General features: G+C 45.0%; 1 protein-coding gene across 1 annotated transcript in view; it reads left to right on the plus strand.

Annotated features, from left to right (window-relative positions):
* DNAH11 (dynein axonemal heavy chain 11) overlaps positions 1–13,951 on the plus strand; it is a 192,560-nt gene that overhangs the window by 176,362 nt on the left and 2,247 nt on the right. The window contains exons 75-81 of the mRNA XM_070424420.1: positions 846–1,037; positions 4,645–4,764; positions 8,138–8,383; positions 10,338–10,520; positions 10,596–10,711; positions 12,798–12,910; positions 13,420–13,560. Coding sequence (XP_070280521.1) covers positions 846–1,037; positions 4,645–4,764; positions 8,138–8,383; positions 10,338–10,520; positions 10,596–10,711; positions 12,798–12,910; positions 13,420–13,560 — 1,111 coding nt within the window. The remainder of the gene's footprint in view (positions 1–845; positions 1,038–4,644; positions 4,765–8,137; positions 8,384–10,337; positions 10,521–10,595; positions 10,712–12,797; positions 12,911–13,419; positions 13,561–13,951) is intronic.

Consider the following 13,951-nt stretch of genomic DNA (forward strand, 5'->3'; position numbering starts at 1 on the left):
TGCATTAAAAAAATTTTTTACAGATCTAGTCTTGGGGGTATATATTTTTTTAATCTTCTACATGCCATTCTATCATCCCAGCAATGAATTTTATTTCTAGTTCATTGGAAGGAAACCATTGGTCTTGGTGATTGTATTTGTGGAGGTCAGCACAAAATTATCGTGATTCAAACAAGGTAATTTCTCTCATATATAACTGGCAGCTCTGTCCATGAGATCCGCCACACACCCACGCTGATGGGTGCCTCTGCTAGTCCTAAATCTGACTTCTATGAGTGTCCAACCATCACTAGTTTTAGCCTACAGAAGGAAAAGAGCAACAACCAAGGCAAACAATTTCCTTTTAAATAGAGGACTAAGTTAGACACATCACTTCTGCTCAAATTCTGTTGGCAAGAACTTGGTTATGTAGTGCATCTGGCTTCAAGGGTGGCTGGGAAGTAGTCTTTTGATGGCTGGCCCAGTGCCCATATATTCTGTATTACGATGAAACCAGGGACAAATAGTATTTGGGGTTAAATATCTGTTACCCAACTTTGACAAGGATAGTTTTGCAGGGGGGAATGATGTCGAGCAGAATAGTAAAATGCATTGTCTCAGTTTCTAGTGAAGCATTCAGAAGAATAGCTAAAGCAAAAGGAAAGCGTTCCTCTTGCATCAGCAGACTGGCAAATGCGAAACAGACAGTCTCCTACGATGCTCTCCTAGGACACACCCTGCTAAAAACTGCACGTCATCTCTATCCCAGATCTCCCTCCAAGTCCTTCACAGGATCATTGAGAACTCGGACCCTTGCCCTTGGAAACCGTACAGATGGGTAATGGAACGTTTTCCTTTCCTCCCAGGATACACTCGAAGTGTGCTCCAAGGAGCAGGAGTTTAAAAGCATCCTCTTCGCCCTGTGCTATTTCCACGCCTGTGTGGCTGGGAGACTGAGGTTCGGCCCCCAGGGCTGGAGCCACCGCTATCCCTTCAATCCCGGGGACCTCACCATCTGCGCCGACGTCCTCTACAACTACTTAGAGGCAAACCCGAACGTAAGTGCCAGTGGGCAGATAACCTCTTCCGAGGCGTGGGTTGAATCTGTCAGGCTCTGGGCATTATCAAAACGGACCGTAATTTCTCTTTGGAAGCTATTATTGAAATGGCTGACACTCGCTACGCATTGTCTGCTGAGTGTGAAAATAAACCAGATCAAAGGTTTCCTGGCAGTGCGGATGCTTGCATTTCGGAAGATAGGTCAAACCAGTTCTACATCAGCAGCTTCGTGCAAAAAAAAATAAAAATGTCCTTCATTATGTTAACAAAAACAGTGGTTTACATGTGCATGGATGCCAGATTCATTAGGCAGGTAATGAAGCATTTGCACAAATGTAATTACATACAGCAATTCTGACAGTTCATAACACTGCATTAATAATCACTACAATTAGTCCTGATGATGGAAGCAATTTACAGCGCGTCACCAGGATAAATAATGGTGCATTTCCTGCATATGTCATTATTATGTATTAAGGATGCCACCTTGTTGTGACTTTCTCAGTAATGTTCCCCTTGATTTGAAGTTAAAGGTAGATGAATGATTTTATCTTGTACCTCAAATGTGTTTTACAGATGGGAACGGCAATGCTTCATCAAGAACATTTGTGTAAACTCTTATAAACCCAACGATTGCACTTCAGAAAGGAGCCATTTGTAAGAATGTTCTGGCTTAGTCCTCATAAGGGGGACTTTTTCCATTAAGTGAAATTTGAGATATATTTGTCAGAACCAACCAGGCGTGCTCTAGGCCACACTCTCTATAAGGGGCCTTTAAAACAACTGATCCATTTCTCTGTGTACAAGTGACTGTTTTATGTCCTTTTATGTCCATTGTTATGATTTTTGTTATCTAGGTTTTTTCAGATTTCAAAGGTGATTTGACTATTGTCAGAATGTGTACACTTGGTACGTGACATGGGTGTGTCCTCCCAAAAAACACATTTTGAATAAGTGGTACCCAAAGTAAATGGCCTTAATATGGTATGTGATTATCAATATTCATCATTTTTAAATCGATTAAATTAAAAAGTAAGTCCACATACAGACCTTGAGCATATTTTGACCCTTCTAATAAATATTTTCTGTTGATCTTAGCATGTTTTGTTTTAAATGTCACACGTAAAATTGCTTATTGTAATAGTTCTGGGTAGAAAATGAAATGGACCACTTAACACTTTTAATCAAGTCTTTCATAACTGTCCCCCATGAGGTTGACCAGTAGTTTTACCCTATTTCCAATGAGCCTTGTACATGATTGAGATAGAAATCAAGGGGAGAAAGAGAGGAGTTGACATCATATATATATATATATATATATATATATATATATATATATATATGTAGTATTTTTTCCTTTAGGGAGAGAGGAAGGGAGGAGAGTGAGAAACATCAATGTGAGAGCAACATCTATTGGCTGCCTCCTGCACATTTCCCGTCCGGGATCGAGCCTGCAACCGGACATGTGCCCTGACTGGGAATCGAACTGGCAACCTTATCAGTGCTTGGGATGTCGCTCAACCAACTGAGCCGCACTGGCCAGGGCCAACCTTAGGTTTTTAACACACCCGCTTGTCTCTCAGATGTCTTGACCTGAGTCATTTGCTACACATCGCAAAGCAAGTGGCAAGCATTGGTGAATTAAGTTAAAATGTGCACATAGTTTGGTTGTACAAGACACCCTTTTCAGGAAGGAATCTGTAAAATGCAGATCAGAATTTGAAGAAAGAGAATTGATTATTAAAATGGACAGACTCCCTAGCTGATTAAAACCTTGAGGGAGATACATACTGGATGGTAAGATGCATAGCGGCCGTGAATTAAATGTAATCGCAAGAGAAATAAAATTAAGAAGTCTTTTATGGCCGAAACCGGTTTGGCTCAGTGGATGGAGCGTCGGCCTGCGGACTGAGGGGTCGCAGGTTCGATTCCGGTCAAGGGCATGTACCTGGGTTGCGGGCGCATCCCCAGTGGGGGATGTGCAGGAGGCGGCTGATCGATGTTTCTCTCTCATCGATGTTTCTAACTCTCTATCTCTCTCCCTTCCTCTCTATAAAAAATCAATAAAAAATATTTAAAAAAAAAAAAGAAGTCTTTTATGGAAGGTAGTCCATGGGGTGGTGGAGAGAGAGAGCATGATACAGTCTAGTCCCTTCTCTTTTATTTTTCATTCACATCAAACTGGCTTAAAAGAGAGACATATTTGAGGTTCATTTATTCAAATTCACATAAACTTGTAGCTAGTACATTGGACTAGCTGAAGCAATTTTACTTGTTCCGTCACATCATGCAACAAAGGAAGGCTATAATTAAGTTCTTACTTGAACTGTTGGGAGGCGGTATATTGCCCCCAAGGGTATAAAGGTTCCTGTCTAGAAAGGCTTCATCACAAACTGGCATGTTTTGCAAACCCAGAAGAAGCTAAAGGGTAGCAAAGAGAGACTGCAAGCCACTGCGAGGCCAAATACAGAGGAGACAGAGTGATTTCTTGAATAAAACATGGCACAGTCATTAGTTACAACCCCTAAACTAGTAGGTAGGCCAGTCGTGCCATAAAACAAGCCCTCAAATCAATCCGTGGCAAAGGGGTTGGTTTGCATGAACTTCTGGAGGTTGATGGGATTCAAACTACACCCCAACTCAAATTATTTTGGGGTTTTCTTTTCCTGAGCTAGATCATAAAAACATGTCTTATGTCCAAGGCCCTGTGAGCCAATACCCTCTCATGATTTTTGGATGAGCTTTTGTATGTGTATACTCCCCCTGCATAACATGTTCTAGGACTGATTCAGTTTGCTCTAGAATCTGCATAAAAAGCCCAGTGTTAATGAATTTCCACTGAATGTATTAAAACACTGGAAATGATTCTCTCAAGAAAGTCTGTGCAGAAGCCTGGACAGTTTCTGGAGGTCTTTTACAAGCCCAGTGCTCCAGGCCGTGAGCCTGTGGGGGGTGGGGGTGTTTGCGGGGGGGTGTTGAGGGGCCATTGTGTTAGAGGGGCTTGTGGAGGCGCATGTGCCTGCCGCCCATCAACAGGCTCGATCCCGGGTGGGAAATGTGCAGGAGGCAGCCAATAGATGTTGCTCTCACATTGATGTTTCTCACTCTCCTCCCTTCCTCTCTCCCTAAAGGAAAAAATACTATATATATATGTATCATGTCAACTCCTCTCTTTCTCCCCTTGATTTCTATCTCGATCATGTACAAGGCTCATTGGAAATAGGATAAAACTACTGGTCAGCCTCATGGGGGACAGTTATGAAAGACTTGATTAAAAGTGTTAAGTGGTCCATTTCATTTTCTACCCAGAACTATTACAATAAGCAATTTTACATGTGACATTTAAAACAAAACATGCTAAGATCAACAGAAAATATTTATTAGAAGGGTCAAAATATGCTCAAGGTCTGTATGTGGACTTTTTAATTTCATCGATTTAAAAAATGATGAATATTGATCATCACATACCATATTAAGGCCATTTACTTTGGGTACCACTTATTCAAAATGTGTTTCTTGGGAGGACACCCCCATGTCACGTACCAAGTGTACACATGCGGATGCCCTGGGCCTGGAAGTGAACATTTGCGTGATCTTTCCCCCCAGGTCCCATGGGAAGACCTCCGCTATCTTTTTGGTGAGATCATGTATGGGGGCCACATCACAGATGACTGGGATCGCAGGCTGTGTCGGGTGTATTTAGAGGAATTCATGAATCCATCTCTGGTAAGACATTTTTAAAAATTCACTGAGGAGAAACTTCTGGTAAGAATTGTTATTGCACAGAGGTATATATGTGGAGGCTACAACGTGACTCTGAAAATGTCATTGCATAGATAATTCTTAGATGTTATTGAGGATTCCTGGCTTTTTGTGAATGCATTCTGGCTCACCTTCATGGGAGCTGGAAATGTGTTCGAAATGCAGGGTCTTGGGCTGCATCCCAGACATAGAGGATCAGAATCTGTGTTATGATAGGTGGTTTCGGTGCCCAGGGGAAGCAGTGTCTCACACACTGACTCACTGGCCTTTGGAATAGCCGGGTGAGGTGTGCAGAACTGACAGTTACCCCATTTGGCCAGAAAGCACAGCCCTGGTCATGAACCACAGAATTTCACAGAAAAAAGACTGAGACCCAGTAGTTGGCCCCAGGTCACTCAGTGAACATGGGCAAGCGCTCTAGCCTGAAGACGGGTGTATTGATTTCAATTGGAGGACTCTGAAATTGGTGAAATTTACCGTTTTTCCCTGTCACAGAAGCCATGGAGTCTTCTAAATGTTAACCGCTAACCCCTGACTGAATACGTGCTCAAGAGAAATGTGGTGAGGAACCCAGCTCTTCCTTCTGTGAGGCGCGGGAAGAGCACGCCTGTACTGGCATTTAGAGAGGAGGCACCCGCTGCCCGTTTCTCATCTTTCTAACCCTGGGTCTGTGTAGACCAAACACCCATGTGGTTCATGACCAGGGCTGTGCTTTCTGGCCAAAGGACTCAGTCCTTGTTTCCCACAGTGAAGTAGCCGTGAGCGGTGGCCACATTTCTCCCATGCTCTTTCTCTCGAATGGTTTCCAAGTTCATGGCCATCGCATGGTTATTTCTTGGAAACCCCGGAAGCCCTCCATCATGTTATCTCGACTCCCAGTTGGACAAAACACCAACTGTGTTTAGAGCAGTGTGAGCAACCTCCTGTTTATCATTTCTCTGAGGACTGCGTCTCATAAAAACATTCTGTAGTTTCAATCACCTTCCTTGAGTCCCCTTTGAGAAATGATATAATTATGTATTAGAAAACATGGTGTGTTGCAGTCTAATTGAGAAAATTGGGCACAGGTTCTTTTTTACTATTCATTAATGTTAAACAATTTGGGAACAATGCGGGGGGTGTAGGGGGGGAATCATTTCCTGCCATGTGACCATTCCTTAAGTTAGTTTCTCTTGCTGATGCGTCTCCTGGTCTTTCCTGAGTTCCAAGTGAGCAGAATTTCACAGGTCAGAGAGAGACTTTCAGTCTCACACAACCCAAGTCACTCCTCAGAAGAGGTCTAGAGCAGGTTACCATGGAGACGGGAAAGATAAACTGGGGTAGAGCATGACCTTTACAGAGGCTGATTTCTTGGCATGATGGTGGAGGTCGGGGGCAGAGTGAGAAGCTCATATTGATGTTTTCTCTCTGGCTCTGGCCTGGGGGTAAGGAGCGAATTACTGTTGCCAAGCGAGACCGTCCATTAACCTTCACAAGTCTGAACTCCCATTCAAATAATTGTAAAATAAATACAGACGATAGAGCCTTGGTGGCGGGGGGGGGGGGCATTCCAGGAGTGTGCTAGCCCTTTAAAAAATTTCGGTGCAGATCTGGCGAGGTTTTCAGGATGGGAAGGCTTCATCTGCAATCTCACATCCTCTCTGGACAGTACTACCTGCCTGTTCAACTCACCAAAGGAAGGTCAAGCCAGGGCGACTCCGTGGCAGAGGCTGTAGGACCCAGTGATTCTGTTCTCATGCAGACGTTTCCTGCTCATGCTGTTTATAGTATTAGGAACTTGATCTAACACTTCAGCACCTGCCGGGGTCTTCTTGCCACTTCTCACATTGGTTAACTTACTTGGAAATGGATATCTTTGGTTGCATTGGACTATGCCCAGAAAGCAACCAATGACACGGGGTTTCAAGTTATGCTGCTCAGAATACTCTGTGACATTGTCCTGTTAGGATGGGTGAGTTCCTTGTTGGATAAATGCATCTGCACTCAGGGAGGGTTCCCTGATGGCAGTGAGCCTTAGAGTGTCTCAAAGTTAGGCAATTATTAATATTCTCTCATGTACAGCGTGTACTTGGCAACGCAAAACAAGTAATACATTAAACTACTTCTGCAAAATAAGGTATTTAGTTACCTGAAAGTTGTCATATTTTAAAAACTATTTTGGTGAAATTAGCCTCGGCTAGTGTGGTTCGGTTGTTTGGGCATCATCCTGTGCACCGAAGGGTCGCTGGTTCGATTTCCAAAAGTGGCTGCACCGTTTTGTAGCCACCAGCCATGTATGGGGATCCTGTTCTCTCCACATTCTTGCCAACACGTTTACTGCCCATATCCTTTACCTTTTCCTGGTGCGTGTGAAGTGTATGGCATTGTGGTGTTGACTTGCATTTCCCTAAATATTATGGTATTGAGCATCTTCTCGAGAGCAATGTCTGTTTAGAACTCTTGATTCTTTCAGGCATAACAGTCTTTTCAAACGGCCCTCCCCCACGTGCAAGACAGATGCCACGTGCAGAGAGCTCTGTGACCCAGGCCCATCAGCAGGAAGCAGCTTTTCATAAATGCCCTGGAGTGGGCAGGGGACAGGCCCGGGCTGAAGCAGGATTCACGGAGCTCCTTGAGTACGAAGCCTTTGCAGGGTCCTGAAAGCAGAGGGAGAACTCAAGTCCCTGCTCATAAAGTTCATGTGCAACATGTCATTTGAAGCGGGGCTATGAAAAGTGTGTGCCCTGGGAAAGCATAGCTATAGAGTCCTACTGAAATGAAGTCAGAGTTAATATTAACATCAAACATCTGCCTGGGCAGGTTACGCAAAATGGGGCTGTTTGGGAGAACCAAGGACTGGAAGGATGTGTCCATGTGGCCAGTAAACAGGGCGGCTCAGCTGTTCCCTGGCTGTGCGTGAATCCTGCTGCCCCAGGCAAACTTCAGACGGTGTCTTCTTAGGGATCGGCCTCAAGTGTGTTCCTTGGACTCCTCCCCAGGTCAGCTTGGTGCCATCCACAGAGTAGAATGATCAATTATTTAAGAGCTGCAAAACGTTTTAGGGAGCCTGCTATCCAGTGGTGTACTGGGGCTGCGTAGCAGTTTCTCAGTGTTTAGGAAGCAAAGATGGATGCCCAGTTATTTAATTTTATTTTTTGTGAGAGAGGGAGCAGGGGAGAAACATCCATGAGAGAGACACATCGATTGGTTGCCTCCCATATGAGCCCCGACCAGGGCTGGGGATCAAACCTGCAACCCTTCGGTGGGTGGGAAGATGCTCTATCCACTGAGCTGTACCAGCCAGGGCTGACTGATGCCCTTTTGTGTGGAATAACTGATTTCTCCTTTGTGGTGGAAGATTGAAGATGAGCTTCTGCTGGCACCAGGCTTTGCAGCGCCCCCTAACCTATCAGATTACTCCGGCTACCACCAGTACGTCGAGGAGACGCTTCCTCCAGAAAGCCCCACTCTGTACGGCCTGCACCCAAACGCGGAAATAGAGTTCCTGACAGTGACGTCCAACACTCTCTTCAGAACTTTGCTGGAGACGCAGCCCAGGAAAGCACTCGTCAGCCAGGAGCTGGAGCCGTCCACAGAAGACAAGGTGAGGGTCTTTCTTGTCTTCGCTACTGACGCCTAATGTATACACAGTGCAGTGCACTGACCCAAGTGTACAACTCCGTGGGCTTTTTACCTTGGTATATACCCGTGTAACCACCCAGACCAAAATACAGAATATTTCCAATACTCCAGAAGGCTACTCATGCTCCTTACTGGTCAATATACCCTCCCCTCCAGCCCAGGGGTAACCTTGCTCTCCATATCTCTATCACCATAGGTTTGCTTTGCCTGCATTTGAACTTCAGACACACACACAGCCATACAGCCATGTACTCAATGTGTGGCTCCTTCCATTGCACATTACATTTGTGCGTTTCATCCATGTGTGCACTGACCAATGCACAGTTCTTTAACCTGTGTAGGATGGACGTGTGGGTTGTTTTTAGTTTTTCTCTATTATGTATATCACAGCCATGAACACCCTTGTATAGTCTTTTGTCCATAAACAAAGGTAGTTCCCCAAAATATCCACTCATAATACTCATAGGCAGAAGTGGAATTGCTGGAGCAAAGGACACAATGTTAGCACACTAGCCATCAGATCGTATTATAGCAAGGCCCCAGGCACTTTCAGTGTTATTTCTTAAAGTTTTTCAATTACTTATTGCCATAAGGCCATTTGTTGGGAAACTTATTTGTAATTTAGAAACTATAGGATGTGTTGCAGGGTATTGTGTTCTATATACTAACAGCTTCCATGTGAATGTTAGATTTTTTTTTTTTTTTAAGAAAATGAACAAGATAAAAATTCATCCATTTGGGGAGAGGTATAGTTGTGAATAGCAGCAGGGAGGTAGACGAGGTTTTCATCTAGTTTTTGGATTTCAGTCTTTCCAACAAGGAAGCTGATCATTCAACCAGAAAGTGCAAAGCAAATGAGGTAAAGATACCTCAACACCCCAGAGAGGCAGAAAGATTGTAGCAACAACCATCTATTGAGTGCTTACGCGGGGCACTAAAGAAAGTGCTCAGGAGAGTATCCGGATCCTTATTTCAGAGATAAGCTTACACGACATCCCAAAGCCCAACGGCTAAGAAGGGCCAGTGAAGGAAACCAAATTCGAGCTGATTCCCAAGGCCATTCTTTTAGCAAACTTCTAGACTACCGTGTGTTTCAGACTCTACCGCTATTATAAATGAGTTTAAGATTTCAGAACCTGACAAGTTACCTGCCAGGGTGCTAAAGCAAATTGCAAGCCTGGTGTCAGCACCATAGGCAGTAATCTGAGAAATCAAGGAAAGAGGGAAAGTGTCTGAGGCTGAAGACAGGCAATACTCAGGTCTTCTGTCCATTGTAGGTATTTGTTGGTTTTCCACAGCTCGGTAAAGTGGCTTAGATAGAATAAAGAGGCACCTTGAAGAACTACACACACATCTGTGTCTCCAGTGTTAAATCTTTCATTTCTTCAGGGCAACAGTAAGAGAAGATAGACCTCCTTATTGAAAATGTTGACCAAATTGCTCCCCAAATTTTAAGATAGAGGACAATATCAGAGTCATCAGAATTAGCTCAAGCTTAAAAGACATCTTTGGTTTGTGTGACTTTTCAAATGACTATTTAAATTAATGTATTACAAAATGTAATATGCCTAAACATTGGGGTTCTACTTCCCAATTGCATTTTTACGTACCAATGAAGTGTAGTTGATGACAGTTCTTCTATTCCCTAAATGCTAATCCTATATGAACTGCAAATACTAGCTCCTCCCGGTGGGAACTAACGGGGGAGGCTACTCTGATGCAGAAGGGGACTGAGGCAGCTGGCAGTGCCACTCCTGGGAGTGCCCACCTCCTGGGAGTGGGAGGCATTTTTAAATGCATTCGCGTTTTGGGAGAGTTGTGTGATATATTCTGGGACTTAACAGCAAACAAAGCTATATAGTCACTGTGACCAAAAATGAAATAGGAGCCAGATCTTCGTGTGTTCGTGATTTAAGGTGAAGAACATCTTGGATGACATCTTGGAGAAACTCCCAGAAGAGTTCAACATGGCAGAGATCATGCAAAAAACCTCAAACAGAAGCCCCTACGTTCTTGTTTGCTTCCAAGAATGTGAGAGGATGAACCTCCTCCTGCGGGAAATCCACGTGTCACTTCAGCAGTTAGACCTCGGCTTGAAGGTAAGCTGAGGTGGGTGAGAGCTGGCTTCCCCGCAACGGAAGGTAGTCACGAGGCGGCCTTTTTCTCCACGCAAGGGGGAGCTGACGCCGACGCCTGCTGTGGAAGCCCAGCAGTCCGCACTGAGTTACGACATGGTGCCAGACACGTGGAGCAAACTGGCTTACCCATCTACCTACGGCCTGGCCCAGTGGTAAGCTGCCCCGTCCAGGCTCCCACTGCCTTCGTCTGCCTCCATGCTAGTTCATTGTTCTGAAGTATTCAGCCCAAAAGAGCTATAGGTTGTGCTTTGTGACTAAACTCAGTAAGTGTGCAAACTACCACCAGTTTTAATCGCGTTTCCCTAACGTGTTGCCTACTTCAAAAGCAAAAATGGACTAAAAGTCAAGATCAGAGCAAGATTCAAATTCGACCTCTTCCTTGTTAGCTGTTTGAGCCTGGACAAAAATATCCGACCTGATTTCTCATTTTATCATCTGAAAAATGCAGATAATAGAATTCCCTCACTGGGGGAATTGTTGTTATGGCCATGAGAGGAAACTTGAAATTTCTCTCATGTCATTATAGACCCGAAATTTCAGTTTTTAAATAAAACAGTTTCTTGGCTTATATGACTAAACAACCCACAGGTCAGTGGTGGCGAACCTATGGTTGATTTTTCTTTGTTAAATGGCATTTAAATATATAAAATATCAAAAATATGTCTTTGTTTTACTATGGTTGAAAATATCAAAAAATTTCTAGATGTGACATGGCACCAGAGTTAAGTTAGGATTTTTCAAAATGCTGACACGCCGAGCTCAAAAGGTTCGCCATCACTGCCACTGGTAGTTCCAGCTTCAGACTTTGCTTGCTCCAGGCCAGAACCACCCAGTAGGAGCTACAAATGGTCTGTGTTTGGTAGCTGCCTGAGCTGGAACTCAAATCTCCTAGGATGGTATTAGTAAATATTGGTTGTTTCAAATTTCATCTTATTTTCAATATTTCTATTTCCATTTTTTGCTTTTTGAAATTGTTCTACCTTATGCTACATCGTTTTTGCTTCAATTTTTACCAGTTTTTTCTACTTCTGAGCTCTTCCAATTTAATTTCCTTTTCCTTGCCCAATCACTTCTAATCCTTGACCTTGTTTATACAAGGAATCACTCCCTTAAAAAAAAAACTTACTGCAAATTGTTTGGCTGTAGTATTTATCCTCTGCAGGAACCTGTTAAAGTCTTTTTCCATCCCTGCTTTCCCCATCCCCTGCCCTTTTCCTGTGTTATACAGCCTCATATGTTTTCCCTAGATCAGGGGTTTTTAACATGGGGCAGGGCACTAGGCCGTGTTCTCAGCTAGCGGGAATTTTCCTTCTGGTGACCCAGGTCTCAGGCAGACCTTTCCTGCAGGGGGCTTGTGGGGATGATCCCCATTCGGCCCTGCCTCCCTTGCAACTCTGAGCCAAACCAGGTCCCAGAAAAATTCAGGGCCAGCCGGAGTGGCCCTCACCCTGGACAACTGCATTGCTGGCCTTTCTGCTGGGCTGTCTTCTCTGTGCTGTTTCCCCACCATCTCTAACATTCCCTAAACCTCCAACTCAAGGTTTCACGTGTCTCCTAATTTTATCAAAGACGTTCACGCTGCCTCAGAGGTAAATTGCAGGTACTTCCTCCCTTGCGTAACTGCTGCTGAGAGGCAAGGACCTGAGTAAAAACAGCAGTTTCTCAAACCCCAGGCATGTGATGGATAAAACAACTTCACAATAACCTTTCCTGCTTTCAGGTAATTATCGCATGTGGGAAGGCTGTTGTCAAATGCTCTCTCTGCCTTTCCCAGCAACACGCGTCTAGTAACAATCATCGCAGCCTTCCCCTCCCCACCCCGACACAAGTGAGGGGTCTCTCCCGTGTCTTCCTACGCACCCTGCATGTACCTCCCTGCTCCATGTCGGCACCTGTCAGCCCAGATCTTACAGATCACCTGTGCACAGTCACCACATAGCACTGAGAGGCGCTAACTAACTGCTGGATAATGGAGACAAATTTTCCACATTCCCCGGTGTTTCTTGTCCCTAATAGTAACAGTTGTAAGATACGCAATCTCTGCTGGAAAAAATCTAGCCCCTTGAAAGGGACAGCAGTCTGCAAATCATCAGGTAAGGATTTCACTGGTTCTCAGTGGGGTACCTTGCTACCACCACCCACTCCTCCCCACAGTTGACTGACTTAATCTTACTGAGACATGTCTGTCTTACTAAAAATAAAAAGCAAGCCGATTTCTTCCTACCTTCTATGAACCAGGTTTAATGACCTCCTCTTGCGATGCCGAGAACTGGACACTTGGACACAAGATCTCGCCCTCCCAGCTGTGGTGTGGCTTTCTGGCCTCTTCAACCCTCAGTCCTTCTTAACTGGTAAGGTCTGCTGCTCACAGAACCGCACCCCCAGCAGAAATCCCGCCATGAGTAGCCTTCCCCGCCCGGCTCACCGTGCCTCACGCGGTAGCCATTACAGAAAGGGTGCAGGAGCGACGGAGGAAATGGCACTCCGGGCAGGGGAACAGCAGCAAAGGGAAGGGGGCCCAGGAGCAGCCAAGTGAGGTGGGATGTGCTTCCTTCTAGCAACGGTTTTCTGCCCAGGGCCACACAGTCTCTGCCACGACAGTGCCCAAGCCACCAGGCAGCACTGACCCAATGGGCGCGGCTGTTCCAGTAAAAGCTCATTTCCAAAAGCCGCGAGGTTGTCCTGCAGGCCTTCGTGTACCAGCCCTGGCTCTAACGTGGCCACACGCAAATACACAGGACCCAGCGACACTGGGCGGGGCCAGGGCAGCCTCAGTAGATGCTCAGCTTGCTGGTGGCTCCTGGGAACCGTACGGACAACTTGACACCATTCGTTCATCCTGTGCCTTCCCCTCCCACAGCAATCATGCAGACCACGGCTCGAAAAAACGCGTGGCCGCTGGATAAAACGTGCCTGACGGTTGACGTGACCAAAAAAAACAAGGAAGACTACGGCCACCCCCCAAGGGAAGGCGCCTATCTGCACGGGCTCTTCATGGAAGGTAGGCCCCCTCGGAGCGCGGGGAAGGCTGTGCAAGGGAGGAGTGACCTTTGTTTCTCACTCAAGTCAGTATTTGCCCTTCGTTTACTCTCTCAGTATTTGCTCACGTCAGTGGGTATTTACCTCATTTCTTGCTTTTTAAAAAATGCCAAGATGTGTATCCAACGTGAGCCATATTTTAAAGCATCTGGGGTGATGGCGTTCACTTAGATTTGCTCATGTATCTAATGTTAACACCACAGGATCATTTACAACCTACACTGAATTGAAGTTATTTTGCTTTTCAGTATAATCAATTCGAAATCTTTCTTCCACCACTTTTTTACTGCAAGACTTCTCCGAGCCTTTATCTAAAAGAGCTGATGCACATTGTAAACCTCTGAGGCAGTGGT

The sequence above is a fragment of the Myotis yumanensis genome, unplaced genomic scaffold, assembly GCF_028538775.1.
Source record: "Myotis yumanensis isolate MYYU_CA2020_CCGP unplaced genomic scaffold, mMyoYum1.0.hap1 SCAF_9, whole genome shotgun sequence".
NCBI lineage: Eukaryota > Metazoa > Chordata > Mammalia > Chiroptera > Vespertilionidae > Myotis > Myotis yumanensis.